General features: G+C 49.8%; 1 protein-coding gene across 8 annotated transcripts in view; it reads left to right on the forward strand.

Annotated features, from left to right (window-relative positions):
- Positions 1-24,623, forward strand: part of flncb (filamin C, gamma b (actin binding protein 280)) — a 255,684-nt gene that overhangs the window by 185,427 nt on the left and 45,634 nt on the right. For all 8 annotated transcript variants that reach the window (XM_079263235.1, XM_079263240.1, XM_079263237.1 and 5 more), the window contains 3 exons: positions 3,706-3,895; positions 3,979-4,002; positions 4,459-4,706. In XM_079263235.1, the coding sequence (XP_079119361.1) occupies positions 3,706-3,895; positions 3,979-4,002; positions 4,459-4,706 (462 nt within the window). The remainder of the gene's footprint in view (positions 1-3,705; positions 3,896-3,978; positions 4,003-4,458; positions 4,707-24,623) is intronic.

The following is a 24,623-nucleotide window of genomic DNA, read 5'->3' on the forward strand; positions in this document are numbered from 1 at the left end:
GGGGACCAGTGATGTAGCTGGTAGATGGTTGGGGACCAGTGATTCTGCTGGTAGATGGTTGGGGACCAGTGATTCTGCTGGTAGATGGTTGGAGACCAGTGATTCTGCTGGTAGATGGTTGGAGACCAGTGATTCTGCTGGTAGATGGTTGGGGACCAGTGATTCTGCTGGTAGATGGTTGGGGACCAGTGATTCTGCTGGTAAATGGTTGGGGACCAGTGATTCTGCTGGTAGATGGTTGGGGACCAGTGATTCTGCTGGTTGATGGTTGGGGACCAGTGATGTAGCTGGTAGATGGTTGGAGACCAGTGATTCTGCTGGTAGATGGTTGGAGACCAGTGATGTAGCTGGTAGATGGTTGGGGACCAGTGATTCTGCTGGTAGATGGTTGGAGACCAGTGATTCTGCTGGTAGATGGTTGGAGACCAGTGATGTAGCTGGTAGATTGTTTGGGACCAGTGATTCTGCTGGTAGATGGTTGGAGACCAGTGATGTAGCTGGTAGATGGTTGGGGACCAGTGATTCTGCTGGTAGATGGTTGGGGACCAGTGATGTAGCTGGTAGATGGTTGGGGACCAGTGATTCTGCTGGTAGATGGTTGGGGAACAGTGATTCTGCTGGTAGATGGTTGGGGACCAGTGATTCTGCTGGTAGATGGTTGAGGACCAGTGATGTAGCTGGTAGATGGTTGGGGACCAGTGATGTAGCTGGTAGATGGTTGGGGACCAGTGATGTAGCTGGTAGATGGTTGGGGACCAGTGATGTAGCTGATAGATGGTTGGGGACCAGTGATTCTGCTGGTAGATGGTTGGGGACCAGTGATGTAGCTGGTAGATGGTTGGAGACCAGTGATGTAGCTGGTAGATGGTTGGGGACCAGTGATTCTGCTGGTAGATGGTTGGGGAACAGTGATTCTGCTGGTAGATGGTTGGGGACCAGTGATTCTGCTGGTAGATGGTTGAGGACCAGTGATGTAGCTGGTAGATGGTTGGGGACCAGTGATGTAGCTGGTAGATGGTTGGGGACCAGTGATGTAGCTGGTAGATGGTTGGGGACCAGTGATGTAGCTGGTAGATGGTTGGGGACCAGTGATTCTGCTGGTAGATGGTTGGGGACCAGTGATGTAGCTGGTAGATGGTTGGGGACCAGTGATGTAGCTGGTAGATGGTTGGGGACCAGTGATGTAGCTGGTAGATGGTTGGGGACCAGTGATTCTGCTGGTAGATGGTTGGAGACCAGTGATTCTGCTGGTAGATGGTTGGAGACCAGTGATTCTGCTGGTAGATGGTTGGAGACTAGTGATTCTGCTGGTAGATCGTTGGGGACCAGTGATGTAGCTGGTAGATGGTTGGGGACCAGTGATTCTGCATGTAGATGGTTGGAGACCATTGATTCTGCTGGTAGATGTTTGGGGACCAGTGATTCTGCTGGTAGATGGTTGGGGACCAGTGATTCTGCTGGTAGATGGTTGGGAACCAGTGATTCTGCTGGTAGATGGTTGGAGATCAGTTATTCTGCTGGTAGACGGTTGGGGACCAGTGATGTAGCTGGTAGATGGTTGGAGACCAGTGATTCTGCTGGTAGATGGTTGGAGACCAGTGATGTAGCTGGTAGATGGTTGGAGACCAGTGATGTATATGGTTGGAGACCATTGATTCTGCTGGTAGATGGTTGGAGACCAGTGATTCTGCTGGTAGATGGTTGGGGACCAGTGATTCTGCTGGTAGATGGTTGGAGACCAGTGATTCTGCTGGTAGATGGTTGGGGAACAGTGATTCTGCTGGTAGATGGTTGGAGACCAGTGATTCTGCTGGTAGATGGTTGGAGACCAGTGATTCTGCTGGTAGATGGTTGGAGACCAGTGATGTAGCTGGTAGATGGTTGGAGACCAGTGATTCTGCTGGTAGATGGTTGGGGACCAGTGATTCTGCTGGTAGATGGTTGGAGACCAGTGATTCTGCTGGTAGATTGTTTGGGACCAGTGATTCTGCTGGTAGATGGTTGGAGACCAGTGATGTAGCTGGTAGATTGTTTGGGACCAGTGATTCTGCTGGTAGATGGTTGGAGACCAGTGATGTAGCTGGTAGATGATTGGGGACCAGTGATTCTGCTGGTAGATGGTTGGGGACCAGTGATGTAGTTGGTAGATGGTTGGGGACCAGTGATTCTGCTGGTAGATGGTTGGGGACCAGTGATGTAGCTGGTAGATGGTTGGGGACCAGTGATTCTGCTGGTAGATGGTTGAGGACCAGTGATGTAGCTGGTAGATGGTTGGGGACCAGTGATGTAGCTGGTAGATGGTTGGGGACCAGTGATGTAGCTGGTAGATGGTTGGGGACCAGTGATGTAGCTGGTAGATGGTTGGGGACCAGTGATTCTGCTGGTAGATGGTTGGAGACCAGTGATGTAGCTGGTAGATGGTTGGGGACCAGTGATGTAGCTGGTAGATGGTTGGGGACCAGTGATTCTGCTGGAAGATGGTTGGGGACCAGTGATGTAGCTGGTAGATGGTTGGGGACCAGTGATTCTGCTGGTAGATGGTTGGGGACCAGTGATTCTGCTGGTAGATGGTTGGGGACCAGTGATTCTGCTGGTAGATGGTTGGGGACCAGTGATTCTGCTGGTAGATGGTTGGGGACCAGTGATTCTGCTGGTAGATGGTTGGGGACCAGTGATGTAGCTGGTAGATGGTTGGGGACCAGTGATTCTGCTGGTAGATGGTTGGGGACCAGTGATGTAGCTGGTAGATGGTTGGGGACCAGTGATTCTGCTGGTAGATGGTTGGGGACCAGTGATGTAGCTGGTAGATGGTTGGGGACCAGTGATGTAGCTGGTAGATGGTTGGGGACCAGTGATGTAGCTGGTAGATGGTTGGGGACCAGTGATTCTGCTGGTAGATGGTTGGGGACCAGTGATGTAGCTGGTAGATGGTTGGGGACCAGTGATTCTGCTGGTAGATGGTTGGAGACCAGTGATTCTGCTGGTAGATGGTTGGAGACCAGTGATTCTGCTGGTAGATGGTTGGGGACCAGTGATTCTGCTGGTAGATGGTTGGGGACCAGTGATTCTGCTGGTAGATGGTTGGGGACCAGTGATTCTGCTGGTAGACGGTTGGAGACCAGTGATTCTGCTGGTAGATGGTTGGGGACCAGTGATTCTGCTGGTAGATGGTTGGGGACCAGTGATTCTGCTGGTAGATGGTAGGGGACCAGTGATTCTGCTGGTAGATGGTTGGGGACCAGTGATGTAGCTGGTAGATGGTTGGGGACCAGTGATTCTGCTGGTAGATGGTTGGGGACCAGTGATGTAGCTGGTAGATGGTTGGGGACCAGTGATTCTGCTGGTAGATGGTTGGAGACCAGTGATGTAGCTGGTAGATTGTTTGGGAACAGTGATTCTTCTGGTAGATGGTTGGAGACCAGTGATGTAGCTGGTAGATGGTTGGAGACCAGTGATTCTGCTGGTAGATGGTTGGGGACCAGTGATTCTGCTGGTAGATGGTTGGGGACCAGTGATTTTTCTGGTAGATGGTTGAGGACCAGTGATTCTGCTGGTAGATGGTTGGGGACCAGTGATTCTGCTGGTAGATGGTTGGGGACCAGTGATTCTGCTGGTAGATGGTTGGAGACCAGTGATGGACAGAAGGTCATCTTTATGTTGTTTTCTGCTTTTAACACCGCTAACATCCTGTCCATGTGTCGTCAGGATCCGGAGGGAAAACCTAAGAAGGCAAACATCCGAGATAACCGAGACGGGACGTACACAGTGTCCTATGTACCGGACATGGCAGGACGCTACACCATCACCATCAAGTATGGAGGAGACGAGATCCCATACTCGCCTTACCGGATTCACGCTGTTCCCACCGGAGACGCCAGCAAGTGTCTGGTGACAGGTCAGGATCCGCCCATTACCCTTCTGTTCACCAATCACAGGTTGTGTCTCAGCAGCACTGACTGTGTTATTATTGTCCTGCAGTGTCAATCGGAGGACACGGACTTGGTGAGTTTCTTTCACCCTTCATAAAAAACCAGTTGAACCAGCAGGCAGCAGCAGTCCTTCCCATCCATATCAGGGCAAATGTCACATTATTATTTACATATTTTGTCACACTGGGACTCGAGACTGAACTTAAAACGCACTTCCTTCCCAGATTTTATGGCTAAGGACCATTCACAGTGACTTCAGAGCAGTGGTTCCATCAGTAATCCACAAGTTGTTCTCAGTGAAACAGTGACTGGAATTTTACCACCGTACTCCTGCCGTTCCTCTCTGACGGCTTTATATGCATTGAGGAACTATGGATCAATGGCATATTTATTGGCTGTTTTAACTAATAATTTCATGTTGCTGTGGAAACAAGCTTTAAAGAAATCCCGTTTTACGTTACATGCACTGTCTGAGTGTCACTGTCAGAGACCTTGTCCTTGTCGATCTGAACCGCCTCTGTGTCAGCAGGTTGCGGTCTTGGTCCGACCATCCAGATCGGAGAAGAGACTGTGATCACTGTGGATGCAAAGGCTGCTGGGAAAGGTAAAGTCACCTGTAAAGTGTCCACACCTGACGGGGCGGAGCTGGACGTAGACGTGGTAGAGAATGCAGATGGAACGTTCGATATTTACTACACGGCTCCAGAACCCGGGAAGTACGTCATCACCATTCGGTTCGGCGGGGAGCACATTCCCAACAGCCCGTTCCATGTGGTGGTGAGTTTCCGCCTTGTTGATCTGGTCTGGTTTAAAGGTCCTGGTCTCCCAGTCTGAATGTAAAAGCCAGGACAATTAAAGTTCTCCTGCTGGGTGGAACTAGATAGATCTGTCTCTCCTGACCTGATTTTAACATCTGCGTCATTTCATTATCAATACTTCAGAGTTGGAGCCGTTGGACCTTAAATCAATTAACTAATATTTAATATATTAACGTGTTTTAAATTGTGAATGTTTAATAATCACTAATAAATCCTTAAACCTAATAGAGTTTCATGTGTGCCTGTCAAGCCAAGCCTCCTTCCTCATGACGATGAATAGAAATAAAATCATTCCTTTAACATTGTTGCATGCAGAATAAAACTGCATCAACCGTTTTCATGGAAACCTTCCTCGGTAAAAAACACTTAATAAAGGTTTATGTTCATTCCTGTTTGTTTCCTCTTTTTCACCATTACTGATCCAGTTACTGGGCCCATTGCTGATCCCATTACTGGTCCTATTACTGGTCCAGTTACTGGGCCCATTGCTGATCCCATTACTGGTCCTATTACTGATCCAGTTACTGGGCCCATTGCTGATCCCATTACTGGTCCCATTACTGGTCCAGTTACTGGGCCCATTGCTGATCCCATTACTGGTCCTATTACTGGTCCAGTTACTGGGCCCATTGCTGATCCCATTACTGGTCCTATTACTGATCCAGTTACTGGGCCCATTGCTGATCCCATTACTGGTCCCATTACTGGTCCAGTTACTGGGCCCATTGCTGATCCCATGACTGGTCCAGTTACTGGCTCCATTGCTGATCCCATTGCTGGTCCCATTACTGGTCCAGTTACTGGGCCCATTGCTGATCCCATTACTGGTCCCATTACTGGTCCAGTTACTGGGCCCATTGCTGATCCCATTACTGGTCCAGTTACTGGCCCCATTGCTGATCCCATTGCTGGTCCCATTACTGGTCCGATTACTGGGCCCATTGCTGATCCCATTACTGGTCCCATTACTGGTCCAGTTACTGGCCCCATTGCTGATCCCATTGCTGGTCCCATTACTGGTCCCATTACTGGCCCCATTGCTGGTTCCATTACTAGTCCCATTGCTGATCCCATTACTGGTCCCATTACTGGTCCAGTTACTGGGCCCATTGCTGATCCCATTACTGGTCCAGTTACTGGCCCCATTGCTGATCCCATTGCTGGTCCCATTACTGGTCCCATTGCTGGTTCCATTACTAGTCCCATTGCTGATCCCATTACTGGTCCCATTACTTGTCCAGTTACTGGGCCCATTGCTGAGCCCATTACTGGTCCAGTTACTGGCCCCATTGCTGATCCCATTGCTGGTCCCATTACTGGTCCGATTACTGGGCCCATTGCTGATCCCATTGCTGGTCCCATTACTGGTCCCATTACTGGCCCCATTGCTGATCCCATTACTGGTCCTATTGCTGGTTCCATTACTAGTTCCATTGCTGATCCCATTACTGATCCCATTACTGGTCCAGTTACTGGGCCCATTGCTGATCCCATTACTGGTCCAGTTACTGGCCCCATTGCTGATCCCATTGCTGGTCCCATTACTGGTCCGATTACTGGGCCCATTGCTGATCCCATTGCTGGTCCCATTACTGGTCCCATTGCTGGTTCCATTACTAGTCCCATTGCTGATCCCATTACTGGTCCAGTTACTGGGCCCATTGCTGATCCCATGACTGGTCCAGTTACTGGCTCCATTGCTGATCCCATTGCTGGTCCCATTACTGGTCCAGTTACTGGGCCCATTGCTGATCCCATTACTGGTCCCATTACTGGTCCAGTTACTGGGCCCATTGCTGATCCCATTACTGGTCCAGTTACTGGCCCCATTGCTGATCCCATTGCTGGTCCCATTACTGGTCCGATTACTGGGCCCATTGCTGATCCCATTACTGGTCCCATTACTGGTCCAGTTACTGGCCCCATTGCTGATCCCATTGCTGGTCCCATTACTGGTCCCATTACTGGCCCCATTGCTGGTTCCATTACTAGTCCCATTGCTGATCCCATTACTGGTCCCATTACTGGCCCCATTGCTGATCCCATTGCTGGTCCCATTACTGGTCCGATTACTGGGCCCATTGCTGATCCCATTGCTGGTCCCATTACTGGTCCCATTACTGGCCCCATTGCTGATCCCATTACTGGTCCTATTGCTGGTTCCATTACTAGTTCCATTGCTGATCCCATTACTGATCCCATTACTGGTCCAGTTACTGGGCCCATTGCTGATCCCATTACTGCTCCAGTTACTGGCCCCATTGCTGATCCCATTGCTGGTCCCATTACTGGTCCGATTACTGGGCCCATTGCTGATCCCATTGCTTGTCCCATTACTGGTCCCATTGCTGGTTCCATTACTAGTCCCATTCTGATCCCATTACTGGTCCAGTTACTGGGCCCATTGCTGATCCCATTACTGGTCCAGTTACTGGCCCCATTGCTGATCCCATTGCTGGTCCCATTACTGGTCCGATTACTGGGCCCATTGCTGATCCCATTGCCGGTCCCATTACTGGTCCCATTACTGGCCCCATTGCTGATCCCATTACTGGTCCTATTGATGGTTCCATTACTAGTCCCATTGCTGATCCCATTGCTGGTCCCATTACTTGTTCCATTGCTGGTCCCATTGCTGGTCCCATTACTGATCCCATTACTGGTTCCATTACTGATCCCATTACGGATCCCATCACTGGTCCCATTGCTGGTCCCATTACTGGTCCCATTACTGGTCCCATTACTGGACCCATTGCTGATCCCATTGCTGGTCCCATTGCTGATCCCATTACTGGTCCCACTACTGCTTCCATTACTGGTCCCATTGCTGATCCCATTACTGGTCCCATTACTGCTTCCATTACTGGTCCCATTGCTGATCCAATTACTGATCCCATTACTGGTTCCATTTACTGGTTCCATTACTGGTTCCATTGCTGATCCAATTGCTGATGCCATTGCTGATCCAATTGCTGATGCCATTGCTGATCCCATTGCTGGTTCCATTTACTGGTTCCATTACTGGTTCCTTTGCTGATCCCATTGCTGATCCCATTGCTGATGCCATTGTTGATCCCATTGCTGATGCCATTGCTGATGCCATTGCTGGTCCCATTACTGGTCCCATTACTGGTCCCATTACTGATCCCATTACTGGTTCCATTTACTGGTTCCATTACTGGTTCCATTGCTGATCCCATTGCTGATGCCATTGCTGATCCCATTGCTGATGCCATTGCTGATGCCATTGCTGGTCCCATTACTGGTCCCATTGCTGATCCCATTGCTGATCCCATTACTGATCCCATTACTGGTTCCATTTACTGGTTCCATTACTGGTTCCATTGCTGATCCCATTGCTGATGCCATTGCTGATGCCATTGCTGGTCCCATTGCTGATCCCATTGCTGGTCCCATTACTGGTCCCATTACTGGTCCCATTGCTGATCCCATTGCTGATCCCATTACTGATCCCATTACTGGTTCCATTTACTGGTTCCATTACTGGTTCCATTGCTGATCCCATTGCTGATCCCATTACTGATGCCATTGCTGATCCCATTGCTGATGCCATTGCTGATGCCATTGCTGGTCCCATTACTGGTCCCATTACTGGTCCCATTACTGGTTCCATTTACTGGTTCCATTACTGGTTCCATTGCTGATCCCATTGCTGATCCCATTGCTGATCCCATTGCTGATGCCATTGCTGGTCCCATTACTGGTCCCATTACTGGTCCCATTGCTGATCCCATTGCTGATCCCATTACTGATCCCATTACTGGTTCCATTTACTGGTTCCATTACTGGTTCCATTGCTGATCCCATTGCTGATGCCATTGCTGATGCCATTGCTGGTCCCATTACTGGTCCCATTACTGGTCCCATTGCTGATCCCATTGCTGATCCCATTACTGATCCCATTACTGGTTCCATTTACTGGTTCCATTACTGGTTCCATTGCTGATCCCATTGCTGATCCCATTGCTGATGCCATTGCTGATCCCATTGCTGGTCCCATTGCTGGTCCCATTACTGCTTCCATTACTGGTTCCATTGCTGATGCCATTGCTGATCCCATTGCTGATGCCATTGCTGATGCCATTGCTGGTCCCATTACTGGTCCGATTACTGGGCCCATTGCTGATCCCATTACTGGTCCCATTACTGGTCCAGTTACTGGCCCCATTGTTGATCCCATTGCTGGTCCCATTACTGGTCCCATTACTGGCCCCATTGCTGGTCCCATTACTGGTCCAGTTACTGGGCCCATTGCTGATCCCATTACTGGTCCTATTACTGATCCAGTTACTGGGCCCATTGCTGATCCCATTACTGGTCCCATTACTGGTCCAGTTACTGGGCCCATTGCTGATCCCATGACTGGTCCAGTTACTGGCTCCATTGCTGATCCCATTGCTGGTCCCATTACTGGTCCAGTTACTGGGCCCATTGCTGATCCCATTACTGGTCCCATTACTGGTCCAGTTACTGGGCCCATTGCTGATCCCATTACTGGTCCCATTACTGGTCCCATTACTGGCCCCATTGCTGGTTCCATTACTAGTCCCATTGCTGATCCCATTACTGGTCCCATTACTGGTCCAGTTACTGGGCCCATTGCTGATCCCATTACTGGTCCAGTTACTGGCCCCATTGCTGATCCCATTGCTGGTCCCATTACTGGTCCCATTGCTGGTTCCATTACTAGTCCCATTGCTGATCCCATTACTAGTCCCATTACTTGTCCAGTTACTGGGCCCATTGCTGATCCCATTACTGGTCCAGTTACTGGCCCCATTGCTGGTCCCATTACTGGTCCCATTACTGGCCCCATTGCTGATCCCATTACTGGTCCTATTGCTGGTTCCATTACTAGTTCCATTGCTGATCCCATTACTGATCCCATTACTGGTCCAGTTACTGGGCCCATTGCTGATCCCATTACTGCTCCAGTTACTGGCCCCATTGCTGATCCCATTGCTGGTCCCATTACTGGTCCGATTACTGGGCCCATTGCTGATCCCATTGCTGGTCCCATTACTGGTCCCATTGCTGGTTCCATTACTAGTCCCATTGCTGATCCCATTACTGATCCCATTACTGGTCCAGTTACTGGGCCCATTGCTGATCCCATTACTGGTCCAGTTACTGGCCCCATTGCTGATCCCATTGCTGGTCCCATTACTGGTCCGATTACTGGGCCCATTGCTGATCCCATTGCCGGTCCCATTACTGGTCCCATTACTGGCCCCATTGCTGATCCCATTACTGGTCCTATTGATGGTTCCATTACTAGTCCCATTGCTGATCCCATTGCTGGTCCCATTACTTGTTCCATTGCTGGTCCCATTGCTGGTCCCATTACTGGTTCCATTACTGATCCCATTACTGATCCCATTACGGATCCCATCACTGGTTCCATTGATGGTCCCACTACTGGTCCCATTACTGGTCCCATTACTGGACCCATTGCTGATCCCATTGCTGGTCCCATTGCTGATCCCATTACTGGTCCCACTACTGCTTCCATCACTGGTCCCATTGCTGATCCCATTACTGGTCCCATTACTGCTTCCATTACTGGTCCCATTGCTGTTCCAATTACTGATCCCATTACTGGTTCCATTACTGGTTCCATTGCTGATCCAGTTGCTGATGCCATTGCTGATCCAATTGCTGATGCCATTGCTGATCCCATTGCTGGTTCCATTTACTGGTTCCATTACTGGTTCCATTGCTGATCCCATTGCTGATCCCATTGCTGATGCCATTGTTGATCCCATTGCTGATGCCATTGCTGATGCCATTGCTGGTCCCATTACTGGTCCCATTACTGGTCCCATTACTGATCCCATTACTGGTTCCATTTACTGGTTCCATTACTGGTTCCATTGCTGATCCCATTGCTGATGCCATTGCTGATCCCATTGCTGATGCCATTGCTGATGCCATTGCTGGTCCCATTACTGGTCCCATTACTGGTCCCATTGCTGATCCCATTGCTGATCCCATTACTGATCCCATTACTGGTTCCATTTACTGGTTCCATTACTGGTTCCATTGCTGATCCCATTGCTGATGCCATTGCTGATGCCATTGCTGGTCCCATTGCTGATCCCATTGCTGGTCCCATTACTGGTCCCATTACTGGTCCCATTGCTGATCCCATTGCTGATCCCATTACTGATCCCATTACTGGTTCCATTTACTGGTTCCATTACTGGTTCCATTGCTGATCCCATTGCTGATCCCATTGCTGATGCCATTGCTGATCCCATTGCTGATGCCATTGCTGATGCCATTGCTGGTCCCATTACTGGTCCCATTACTGGTCCCATTACTGGTTCCATTTACTGGTTCCATTACTGGTTCCATTGCTGATCCCATTTCTGATCCCATTGCTGATCCCATTGCTGATCCCATTGCTGATGCCATTGCTGATGCCATTGCTGGTCCCATTACTGGTCCCATTACTGGTCCCATTGCTGATCCCATTGCTGATCCCATTACTGGTTCCATTTACTGGTTCCATTACTGGTTCCATTGCTGATCCCATTGCTGATGCCATTGCTGATGCCATTGCTGGTCCCATTACTGGTCCCATTACTGGTCCCATTGCTGATCCCATTGCTGATCCCATTACTGATCCCATTACTGATCCCATTACTGGTTCCATTTACTGGTTCCATTACTGGTTCCATTGCTGATGCCATTGCTGATCCCATTGCTGGTCCCATTGCTGGTCCCATTACTGCTTCCATTACTGGTTCCATTGCTGATGCCATTGCTGATCCCATTGCTGATGCCATTGCTGATGCCATTGCTGGTCCCATTACTGGTCCGATTACTGGGCCCATTGCTGATCCCATTACTGGTCCCATTACTGGTCCAGTTACTGTCCCCATTGCTGATCCCATTGCTGGTCCCATTACTGGTCCCATTACTGGCCCCATTGCTGGTCCCATTACTGGTCCAGTTACTGGGCCCATTGCTGATCCCATTACTGGTCCTATTACTGATCCAGTTACTGGGCCCATTGCTGATCCCATTACTGGTCCCATTACTGGTCCAGTTACTGGGCCCATTGCTGATCCCATGACTGGTCCAGTTACTGGCTCCATTGCTGATCCCATTGCTGGTCCCATTACTGGTCCAGTTACTGGGCCCATTGCTGATCCCATTACTGGTCCCATTACTGGTCCAGTTACTGGGCCCATTGCTGATCCCATTACTGGTCCAGTTACTGGGCCCATTACTGATCCCATTGCTGGTCCCATTACTGGTCCGATTACTGGGCCCATTGCTGATCCCATTACTGGTCCCATTACTGGTCCAGTTACTGGGCCCATTGCTGATCCCATTACTGGTCCAGTTACTGGCCCCATTGCTGATCCCATTGCTGGTCCCATTACTGGTCCCATTGCTGGTTCCATTACTAGTCCCATTGCTGATCCCATTACTGGTCCCATTACTTGTCCAGTTACTGGGCCCATTGCTGATACCATTACTGGTCCAGTTACTGGCCCCATTGCTGATCCCATTGCTGGTCCCATTACTGGTCCGATTACTGGGCCCATTGCTGATCCCATTGCTGGTCCCATTACTGGTCCCATTACTGGCCCCATTGCTGATCCCATTACTGGTCCTATTGCTGGTTCCATTACTAGTTCCATTGCTGATCCCATTACTGATCCCATTACTGGTCCAGTTACTGGGCCCATTGCTGATCCCATTACTGGTCCAGTTACTGGCCCCATTGCTGATCCCATTGCTGGTCCCATTACTGGTCCGATTACTGGGCCCATTGCTGATCCCATTGCTGGTCCCATTACTGGTCCCATTGCTGGTTCCATTACTAGTCCCATTGCTGATCCCATTGCTGATCCCATTACTGGTCCAGTTACTGGGCCCATTGCTGATCCCATTACTGGTCCAGTTACTGGCCCCATTGCTGATCCCATTGCTGGTCCCATTACTGGTCCGATTACTGGGCCCATTGCTGATCCCATTGCCGGTCCCATTACTGGTCCCATTACTGGCCCCATTGCTGATCCCATTACTGGTCCTATTGATGGTTCCATTACTAGTCCCATTGCTGATCCCATTGCTGGTCCCATTACCTTTTCCATTGCTGGTCCCATTGCTGGTCCCATTACTGATCCCATTACTGGTTCCATTACTGATCCCATTACTGATCCCATTACGGATCCCATCACTGGTTCCATTGCTGGTCCCATTACTGGTCCCATTACTGGACCCATTGCTGATCCCATTGCTGGTCCCATTGCTGATCCCATTACTGGTCCCACTACTGCTTCCATTACTGGTCCCATTGCTGATCCCATTGCTGATCCCATTACTGATCCCATTACTGGTTCCATTTACTGGTTCCATTACTGATCCCATTGCTGATCCCATTGCTGATGCCATTGCTGATGCCATTGCTGGTCCCATTGCTGATCCCATTGCTGGTCCCATTACTGGTCCCATTACTGGTCCCATTACTGGTCCCATTACTGGTCCCATTGCTGATCCCATTGCTGATCCCATTACTGATCCCATTACTGGTTCCATTTACTGGTTCCATTACTGGTTCCATTGCTGATCCCATTGCTGATCCCATTGCTGATGCCATTGCTGATCCCATTGCTGATGCCATTGCTGATGCCATTGCTGGTCCCATTACTGGTCCCATTACTGGTCCCATTACTGGTTCCATTTACTGGTTCCATTACTGGTTCCATTGCTGATCCCATTTCTGATCCCATTGCTGATCCCATTGCTGATCCCATTGCTGATGCCATTGCTGATGCCATTGCTGGTCCCATTACTGGTCCCATTACTGGTCCCATTGCTGATCCCATTGCTGATCCCATTACTGATCCCATTACTGGTTCCATTTACTGGTTCCATTACTGGTTCCATTGCTGATCCCATTGCTGATGCCATTGCTGATGCCATTGCTGGTCCCATTACTGGTCCCATTACTGGTCCCATTGCTGATCCCATTGCTGATCCCATTACTGATCCCATTACTGGTTCCATTTACTGGTTCCATTACTGGTTCCATTGCTGATGCCATTGCTGATCCCATTGCTGGTCCCATTGCTGGTCCCATTACTGCTTCCATTACTGGTTCCATTGCTGATGCCATTGCTGATCCCATTGCTGATGCCATTGCTGATGCCATTGCTGGTCCCATTACTGGTCCGATTACTGGGCCCATTGCTGATCCCATTACTGGTCCCATTACTGGTCCAGTTACTGGCCCCATTGCTGATCCCATTGCTGGTCCCATTACTGGTCCCATTACTGGCCCCATTGCTGGTCCCATTACTGGTCCAGTTACTGGGCCCATTGCTGATCCCATTACTGGTCCTATTACTGATCCAGTTACTGGGCCCATTGCTGATCCCATTACTGGTCCCATTACTGGTCCAGTTACTGGGCCCATTGCTGATCCCATGACTGGTCCAGTTACTGGCTCCATTGCTGATCCCATTGCTGTTCCCATTACTGGTCCAGTTACTGGGCCCATTGCTGATCCCATTACTGGTCCCATTACTGGTCCAGTTACTGGGCCCATTGCTGATCCCATTACTGGTCCAGTTACTGGCCCCATTGCTGATCCCATTGCTGGTCCCATTACTGGTCCGATTACTGGGCCCATTGCTGATCCCATTACTGGTCCCATTACTGGTCCAGTTACTGGCCCCATTGCTGATCCCATTGCTGGTCCCATTACTGGTCCCATTACTGGCCCCATTGCTGGTTCCATTACTAGTCCCATTGCTGATCCCATTACTGGTCCCATTACTGGTCCAGTTACTGGGCCCATTGCTGATCCCATTACTGGTCCAGTTACTGGCCCCATTGCTGATCCCATTGCTGGTCCCATTACTGGTCCCATTACTGGTCCAGTTACTGGCCCCATTGCTGATCCCATTGCTGGTCCCATTACTGGTCCCATTACTGGCCCCATTGCTGGTTCCATTACTAGTCCCATTGCTGATCCCATTACTGGTCCCATTACTGGTCCAGTTACTGGGCCCATTGCTGATCCCATTACTGGTCCAGTTACTGGCCCCATTGCTGATCCCATTGCTGGTCCCATTACTTGTCCCATTGCTGATCCCATTACTGGTCCTATTGATGGTTCCATTACTAGTCCCATTGCTGATCCCATTGCTGGTCCCATTACTTGTTCCATTGCTGGTCCCATTGCTGGTCCCATTACTGATCCCATTACTGGTTCCATTACTGATCCCATTACTGATCCCATTGCGGATCCCATCACTGGTTCCATTGCTGGTCCCATTACTGGTCCCATTACTGGACCCATTGCTGATCCCATTGCTGGTCCCATTGCTGATCCCATTACTGGTCCCACTACTGCTTCCATTACTGGTCCCATTGCTGATCCCATTACTGGTCCCATTACTGCTTCCATTACTGGTCCCATTGCTGATCCAATTACTGATCCCATTACTGGTTCCATTGCTGATCCAATTGCTGATGCCATTGCTGATCCAATTGCTGATGCCATTGCTGATCCCATTGCTGGTTCCATTTACTGGTTCCATTACTGGTTCCATTGCTGATCACATTGCTGATGCCATTGTTGATCCCATTGCTGATGCCATTGCTGATGCCATTGCTGGTCCCATTACTGGTCCCATTACTGGTCCCATTACTGATCCCATTACTGGTCCAGTTACTGGCCACATTGCTGATCCCATTGCTGGTCCCATTACTGGTCCGATTACTGGGCCCATTGCTGATCCCATTGCTGGTCCCATTACTGGTCCCATTGCTGGTTCCATTACTAGTCCCATTCTGATCCCATTACTGGTCCAGTTACTGGGCCCATTGCTGATCCCATTACTGGTCCAGTTACTGGCCCCATTGCTGATCCCATTGCTGGTCCCATTACTGGTCCGATTACTGGGCCCATTGCTGATCCCATTGCCGGTCCCATTACTGGTCCCATTACTGGCCCCATTGCTGATCCCATTACTGGTCCTATTGATGGTTCCATTACTAGTCCCATTGCTGATCCCATTACTGATCCCATTACTGGTTCCATTTACTGGTTCCATTTACTGGTTCCATTACTGGTTCCATTGCTGATCCCATTGCTGATGCCATTGCTGATGCCATTGCTGGTCCCATTGCTGATCCCATTGCTGGTCCCATTACTGGTCCCATTACTGGTCCCATTGCTGATCCCATTGCTGATCCCATTACTGGTCCCATTGCTGATCCCATTGCTGATCCCATTACTGATCCCATTACTGGTTCCATTTACTGGTTCCATTACTGGTTCCATTGCTGATCCCATTGCTGATCCCATTGCTGATGCCATTGCTGATCCCATTGCTGATGCCATTGCTGATGCCATTGCTGGTCCCATTACTGGTCCCATTACTGGTCCCATTACTGGTTCCATTTACTGGTTCCATTACTGGTTCCATTGCTGATCCCATTGCTGATCCCATTGCTGATCCCATTGCTGATGCCATTGCTGATGCCATTGCTGGTCCCATTACTGGTCCCATTGCTGATCCCATTGCTGATCCCATTACTGATCCCATTACTGGTTCCATTTACTGGTTCCATTACTGGTTCCATTGCTGATCCCATTGCTGATGCCATTGCTGATGCCATTGCTGGTCCCATTACTGGTCCCATTACTGGTCCCATTGCTGATCCCATTGCTGATCCCATTACTGATCCCATTACTGGTTCCATTTACTGGTTCCATTACTGGTTCCATTGCTGATCCCATTGCTGATCCCATTGCTGATGCCATTGCTGATCCCATTGCTGGTCCCATTGCTGGTCCCATTACTGCTTCCATAACTGGTTCCATAGCTGATGCCATTGCTGATCCCATTGCTGATGCCATTGCTGATGCCTTTGCTGGTCACATTACTGGTCCGATTACTGGGCCCATTGCTGATCCCATTACTGGTCCCATTACTGGTCCAGTTACTGGCCCCATTGCTGATCCCATTGCTGGTCCCATTACTGGTCCCATTACTGGCCCCATTGCTGGTCCCATTACTGGTCCAGTTACTGGGCCCATTGCTGATCCCATTACTGGTCCTATTACTGATCCAGTTACTGGGCCCATTGCTGATCCCATTACTGGTCCCATTACTGGTCCAGTTACTGGGCCCATTGCTGATCCCATGACTGGTCCAGTTACTGGCTCCATTGCTGATCCCATTGCTGGTCCCATTACTGGTCCAGTTACTGGGCCCATTGCTGATCCCATTACTGGTCCCATTACTGGTCCAGTTACTGGGCCCATTGCTGATCCCATTACTGGTCCCATTACTGGTCCCATTACTGGCCCCATTGCTGGTTCCATTACTAGTCCCATTGCTGATCCCATTACTGGTCCCATTACTGGTCCAGTTACTGGGCCCATTGCTGATCCCATTACTGGTCCAGTTACTGACCCCATTGCTGATCCCATTGCTGGTCCCATTACTGGTCCCATTGCTGGTTCCATTACTAGTCCCATTGCTGATCCCATTACTGGTCCCATTACTTGTCCAGTTACTGGGCCCATTGCTGATACCATTACTGGTCCAGTTACTGGCCCCATTGCTGATCCCATTGCTGGTCCCATTACTGGTCCGATTACTGGGCCCATTGCTGATCCCATTGCTGGTCCCATTACTGGTCCCATTACTGGCCCCATTGCTGATCCCATTACTAGTCCTATTGCTGGTTCCATTACTAGTTCCATTGCTGATCCCATTACTGATCCCATTACTGGTCCAGTTACTGGGCCCATTGCTGATCCCATTACTGGTCCAGTTACTGGCCCCATTGCTGATCCCATTGCTGGTCCCATTACTGGTCCGATTACTGGGCCCATTGCTGATCCCATTGCCGGTCCCATTACTGGTCCCATTACTGGCCCCATTGCTGATCCCATTACTGGTCCTATTGATGGTTCCATTACTAGTCCCATTGCTGATCCCATTGCTGGTCCCATTACTTGTTCCATTGCTGGTCCCATTGCTGGTCCCATTACTGGTTCCATTACTGATCCCATTACTGATCCCATTACGGATCCCATCACTGGTTCCATTGATGGTCCCACTACTGGTCCCATTACTGGTCCCATTACTGGACCCATTGCTGGTCCCATTGCTGGTCCCATTGCTGATCCCATTACTGGTCCCACTACTGCTTCCATTACTGGTCCCATTGCTGATCCCATTACTGGTCCCATTACTGCTTCCATTACTGGTCCCATTGCTGATCCAATTACTGATCCCATTACTGGTTCCATTACTGGTTCCATTGCTGATCCAATTGCTGATGCCATTGCTGATCCAATTGCTGATGCCATTGCTGATCCCATTGCTGGTTCCATTTACTGGTTCCATTACTGGTTCCATTGCTGATCCCATTGCTGATCCCATTGCTGATGCCATTGTTGATCCCATTGCTGATGCCATTGCTGATGCCATTGCTGGTCCCATTACTGGTCCCATTACTGGTCCCATTACTGATCCCATTACTGGTTCCATTTACTGGTTCCATTACTGGTTCCATTGCTGATCCCATTGCTGATGCCATTGCTGATCCCATTGCTGATGCCATTGCTGATGCCATTGCTGGTCCCATTACTGGTCCCATTACTGGTCCCATTGCTGATCCCATTGCTGATCCCATTACTGATCCCATTACTGGTTCCATTTACTGGTTCCATTACTGGTTCCATTGCTGATCCCATTGCTGATGCCATTGCTGATGCCATTGCTGGTCCCATTGCTGATCCCATTGCTGGTCCCATTACTGGTCCCATTACTGGTCCCATTGCTGATCCCATTGCTGATCCCATTACTGATCCCATTACTGGTTCCATTTACTGGTTCCATTACTGGTTCCATTGCTGATCCCATTGCTGATCCCATTGCTGATGCCATTGCTGATCCCATTGCTGATGCCATTGCTGATGCCATTGCTGGTCCCATTACTGGTCCCATTACTGGTCCCATTACTGGTTCCATTTACTGGTTCCATTACTGGTTCCATTGCTGATCCCATTTCTGATCCCATTGCTGATCCCATTGCTGATCCCATTGCTGATGCCATTGCTGATGCCATTGCTGGTCCCATTACTGGTCCCATTACTGGTCCCATTGCTGATCCCATTGCTGATCCCATTACTGGTTCCATTTACTGGTTCCATTACTGGTTCCATTGCTGATCCCATTGCTGATGCCATTGCTGATGCCATTGCTGGTCCCATTACTGGTCCCATTACTGGTCCCATTGCTGATCCCATTGCTGATCCCATTACTGATCCCATTACTGATCCCATTACTGGTTCCATTTACTGGTTCCATTACTGGTTCCATTGCTGATGCCATTGCTGATCCCATTGCTGGTCCCATTGCTGGTCCCATTACTGCTTCCATTACTGGTTCCATTGCTGATGCCATTGCTGATCCCATTGCTGATGCCATTGCTGATGCCATTGCTGGTCCCATTACTGGTCCGATTACTGGGCCCATTGCTGATCCCATTACTGGTCCCATTACTGGTCCAGTTACTGGCCCCATTGCTGATCCCATTGCTGGTCCCATTACTGGTCCCATTACTGGCCCCATTGCTGGTCCCATTACTGGTCCAGTTACTGGGCCCATTGCTGATCCCATTACTGGTCCTATTACTGATCCAGTTACTGGGCCCATTGCTGATCCCATTACTGGTCCCATTACTGGTCCAGTTACTGGGCCCATTGCTGATCCCATGACTGGTCCAGTTACTGGCTCCATTGCTGATCCCATTGCTGGTCCCATTACTGGTCCAGTTACTGGGCCCATTGCTGATCCCATTACTGGTCCCATTACTGGTCCAGTTACTGGGCCCATTGCTGATCCCATTACTGGTCCAGTTACTGGGCCCATTGCTGATCCCATTGCTGGTCCCATTACTGGTCCGATTACTGGGCCCATTGCTGATCCCATTACTGGTCCCATTACTGGTCCAGTTACTGGGCCCATTGCTGATCCCATTACTGGTCCAGTTACTGGCCCCATTGCTGATCCCATTGCTTGTCCCATTACTGGTCCCATTGCTGGTTCCATTACTAGTCCCATTGCTGATCCCATTACTGGTCCCATTACTTGTCCAGTTACTGGGCCCATTGCTAATACCATTACTGGTCCAGTTACTGGCCCCATTGCTGATCCCATTGCTGGTCCCATTACTGGTCCGATTACTGGGCCCATTGCTGATCCCATTGCTGGTCCCATTACTGGTCCCATTACTGGCCCCATTGCTGATCCCATTACTGGTCCTATTGCTGGTTCCATTACTAGTTCCATTGCTGATCCCATTACTGATCCCATTACTGGTCCAGTTACTGGGCCCATTGCTGATCCCATTACTGGTCCAGTTACTGGCCCCATTGCTGATCCCATTGCTGGTCCCATTACTGGTCCGATTACTGGGCCCATTGCTGATCCCATTGCTGGTCCCATTACTGGTCCCATTGCTGGTTCCATTACTAGTCCCATTGCTGATCCCATTGCTGATCCCATTACTGGTCCAGTTACTGGGCCCATTGCTGATCCCATTACTGGTCCAGTTACTGGCCCCATTGCTGATCCCATTGCTGGTCCCATTACTGGTCCGATTACTGGGCCCATTGCTGATCCCATTGCCGGTCCCATTACTGGCCCCATTGCTGATCCCATTACTGGTCCTATTGATGGTTCCATTACTAGTCCCATTGCTGATCCCATTGCTGGTCCCATTACCTTTTCCATTGCTGGTCCCATTGCTGGTCCCATTACTGATCCCATTACTGGTTCCATTACTGATCCCATTACTGATCCCATTACGGATCCCATCACTGGTTCCATTGCTGGTCCCATTACTGGTCCCATTACTGGTCCCATTACTGGACCCATTGCTGATCCCATTGCTGGTCCCATTGCTGATCCCATTACTGGTCCCACTACTGCTTCCATTACTGGTCCCATTGCTGATCCGATTGCTGATCCCATTACTTATCCCATTACTGGTTCCATTTACTGGTTCCATTACTGATCCCATTGCTGATCCCATTGCTGATGCCATTGCTGATGCCATTGCTGGTCCCATTGCTGATCCCATTGCTGGTCCCATTACTGGTCCCATTACTGGTCCCATTGCTGATCCCATTGCTGATCCCATTACTGATCCCATTACTGGTTCCATTTACTGGTTCCATTACTGGTTCCATTGCTGATCCCATTGCTGATCCCATTGCTGATCCCATTGCTGATGCCATTGCTGATGCCATTGCTGGTCCCATTACTGGTCCCATTACTGGTCCCATTACTGGTTCCATTTACTGGTTCCATTACTGGTTCCATTGCTGATCCCATTTCTGATCCCATTGCTGATCCCATTGCTGATCCCATTGCTGATGCCATTGCTGATGCCATTGCTGGTCCCATTACTGGTCCCATTACTGGTCCCATTGCTGATCCCATTGCTGATCCCATTACTGATCCCATTACTGGTTCCATTTACTGGTTCCATTACTGGTTCCATTGCTGATCCCATTGCTGATGCCATTGCTGATGCCATTGCTGGTCCCATTACTGGTCCCATTACTGGTCCCATTGCTGATCCCATTGCTGATCCCATTACTGATCCCAGTACTGGTTCTATTTACTGGTTCCATTACTGGTTCCATTGCTGATGCCATTGCTGATCCCATTGCTGGTCCCATTGCTGGTCCCATTACTGCTTCCATTACTGGTTCCATTGCTGATGCCATTGCTGATCCCATTGCTGATGCCATTGCTGATGCCATTGCTGGTCCCATTACTGGTCCGATTACTGGGCCCATTGCTGATCCCATTACTGGTCCCATTACTGGTCCAGTTACTTGCCCCATTGCTGATCCCATTGCTGGTCCCATTACTGGTCCCATTACTGGCCCCATTGCTGGTCCCATTACTGGTCCAGTTACTGGGCCCATTGCTGATCCCATTACTGGTCCTATTACTGATCCAGTTACTGGGCCCATTGCTGATCCCATTACTGGTCCCATTACTGGTCCAGTTACTGGGCCCATTGCTGATCCCATGACTGGTCCAGTTACTGGCTCCATTGCTGATCCCATTGCTGGTCCCATTACTGGTCCAGTTACTGGGCCCATTGCTGATCCCATTACTGGTCCCATTACTGGTCCAGTTACTGGCCCCATTGCTGATCCCATTGCTGGTCCCATTACTGGTCCGATTACTGGGCCCATTGCTGATCCCATTACTGGTCCCATTACTGGTCCAGTTACTGGCCCCATTGCTGATCCCATTGCTGGTCCCATTACTGGTCCCATTACTGGCCCCATTGCTGGTTCCATTACTAGTCCCATTGCTGATCCCATTACTGGTCCCATTACTGGTCCAGTTACTGGGCCCATTGCTGATCCCATTACTGGTCCAGTTACTGGCCCCATTGCTGATCCCATTGCTGGTCCCATTACTGGTCCCATTACTGGTCCAGTTACTGGCCCCATTGCTGATCCCATTGCTGGTCCCATTACTGGTCCCATTACTGGCCCCATTGCTGGTTCCATTACTAGTCCCATTGCTGATCCCATTACTGGTCCCATTACTGGTCCAGTTACTGGGCCCATTGCTGATCCCATTACTGGTCCAGTTACTGGCCCCATTGCTGATCCCATTGCTGGTCCCATTACTGGTCCCATTGCTGATCCCATTACTGGTCCTATTGATGGTTCCATTACTAGTCCCATTGCTGATCCCATTGCTGGTCCCATTACTTGTTCCATTGCTGGTCCCATTGCTGGTCCCATTACTGATCCCATTACTGGTTCCATTACTGATCCCATTACTGATCCCATTGCGGATCCCATCACTGGTTCCATTGCTGGTCCCATTACTGGTCCCATTACTGGACCCATTGCTGATCCCATTGCTGGTCCCATTGCTGATCCCATTACTGGTCCCACTACTGCTTCCATTACTGGTCCCATTGCTGATCCCATTACTGGTCCCATTACTGCTTCCATTACTGGTCCCATTGCTGATCCAATTACTGATCCCATTACTGGTTCCATTGCTGATCCAATTGCTGATGCCATTGCTGATCCAATTGCTGATGCCATTGCTGATCCCATTGCTGGTTCCATTTACTGGTTCCATTACTGGTTCCATTGCTGATCCCATTGCTGATCCCATTGCTGATGCCATTGTTGATCCCATTGCTGATGCCATTGCTGATGCCATTGCTGGTCCCATTACTGGTCCCATTACTGGTCCCATTACTGATCCCATTACTGGTCCAGTTACTGGCCACATTGCTGATCCCATTGCTGGTCCCATTACTGGTCCGATTACTGGGCCCATTGCTGATCCCATTGCTGGTCCCATTACTGGTCCCATTGCTGGTTCCATTACTAGTCCCATTCTGATCCCATTACTGGTCCAGTTACTGGGCCCATTGCTGATCCCATTACTGGTCCAGTTACTGGCCCCATTGCTGATCCCATTGCTGGTCCCATTACTGGTCCGATTACTGGGCCCATTGCTGATCCCATTGCCGGTCCCATTACTGGTCCCATTACTGGCCCCATTGCTGATCCCAGTACTGGTCCTATTGATGGTTCCATTACTAGTCCCATTGCTGATCCCATTGCTGGTCCCATTACTTGTTCCATTGCTGTTCCCATTGCTGGTCCCATTGCTGGTCCCATTACTGATCCCAATACTGGTTCCATTACTGATCCCATTACTGATCCCATTACGGATCCCATCACTGGTCCCATTGCTGATCCCATTACTGGTCCCATTACTGCTTCCATTACTGGTCCCATTGCTGATCCAATTACTGATCCCATTACTGGTTCCATTTACTGGTTCCATTACTGGTTCCATTGCTGATCCAATTGCTGATGCCATTTCTGATCCAATTGCTGATGCCATTGCTGATCCCATTGCTGGTTCCATTTACTGGTTCCATTACTGGTTCCATTGCTGATCCCATTGCTGATCCCATTGCTGATGCCATTGTTGATCCCATTGCTGATGCCATTGCTGATGCCATTGCTGGTCCCATTACTGGTCCCATTACTGATCCCATTACTGGTTCCATTTACTGGTTCCATTACTGGTTCCATTGCTGATCCCATTGCTGATGCCATTGCTGATCCCATTGCTGATGCCATTGCTGATGCCATTGCTGGTCCCATTACTGGTCCCATTACTGGTCCCATTGCTGATCCCATTGCTGATCCCATTACTGATCCCATTACTGGTTCCATTTACTGGTTCCATTACTGGTTCCATTGCTGATCCCATTGCTGATGCCATTGCTGATGCCATTGCTGGTCCCATTGCTGATCCCATTGCTGGTCCCATTACTGGTCCCATTACTGGTCCCATTGCTGATCCCATTGCTGATCCCATTACTGGTCCCATTGCTGATCCCATTGCTGATCCCATTACTGATCCCATTACTGGTTCCATTTACTGGTTCCATTACTGGTTCCATTGCTGATCCCATTGCTGATCCCATTGCTGATGCCATTGCTGATCCCATTGCTGATGCCATTGCTGATGCCATTGCTGGTCCCATTACTGGTCCCATTACTGGTCCCATTACTGGTTCCATTTACTGGTTCCATTACTGGTTCCATTGCTGATCCCATTGCTGATCCCATTGCTGATCCCATTGCTGATGCCATTGCTGATGCCATTGCTGGTCCCATTACTGGTCCCATTACTGGTCCCATTGCTGATCCCATTACTGATCCCATTACTGGTTCCATTTACTGGTTCCATTACTGGTTCCATTGCTGATCCCATTGCTGATGCCATTG

This window comes from Telmatherina bonti, assembly GCF_933228915.1.
Source record: "Telmatherina bonti genome assembly, chromosome: 23".
Classification (NCBI taxonomy): Eukaryota; Metazoa; Chordata; class Actinopteri; order Atheriniformes; family Telmatherinidae; genus Telmatherina; species Telmatherina bonti.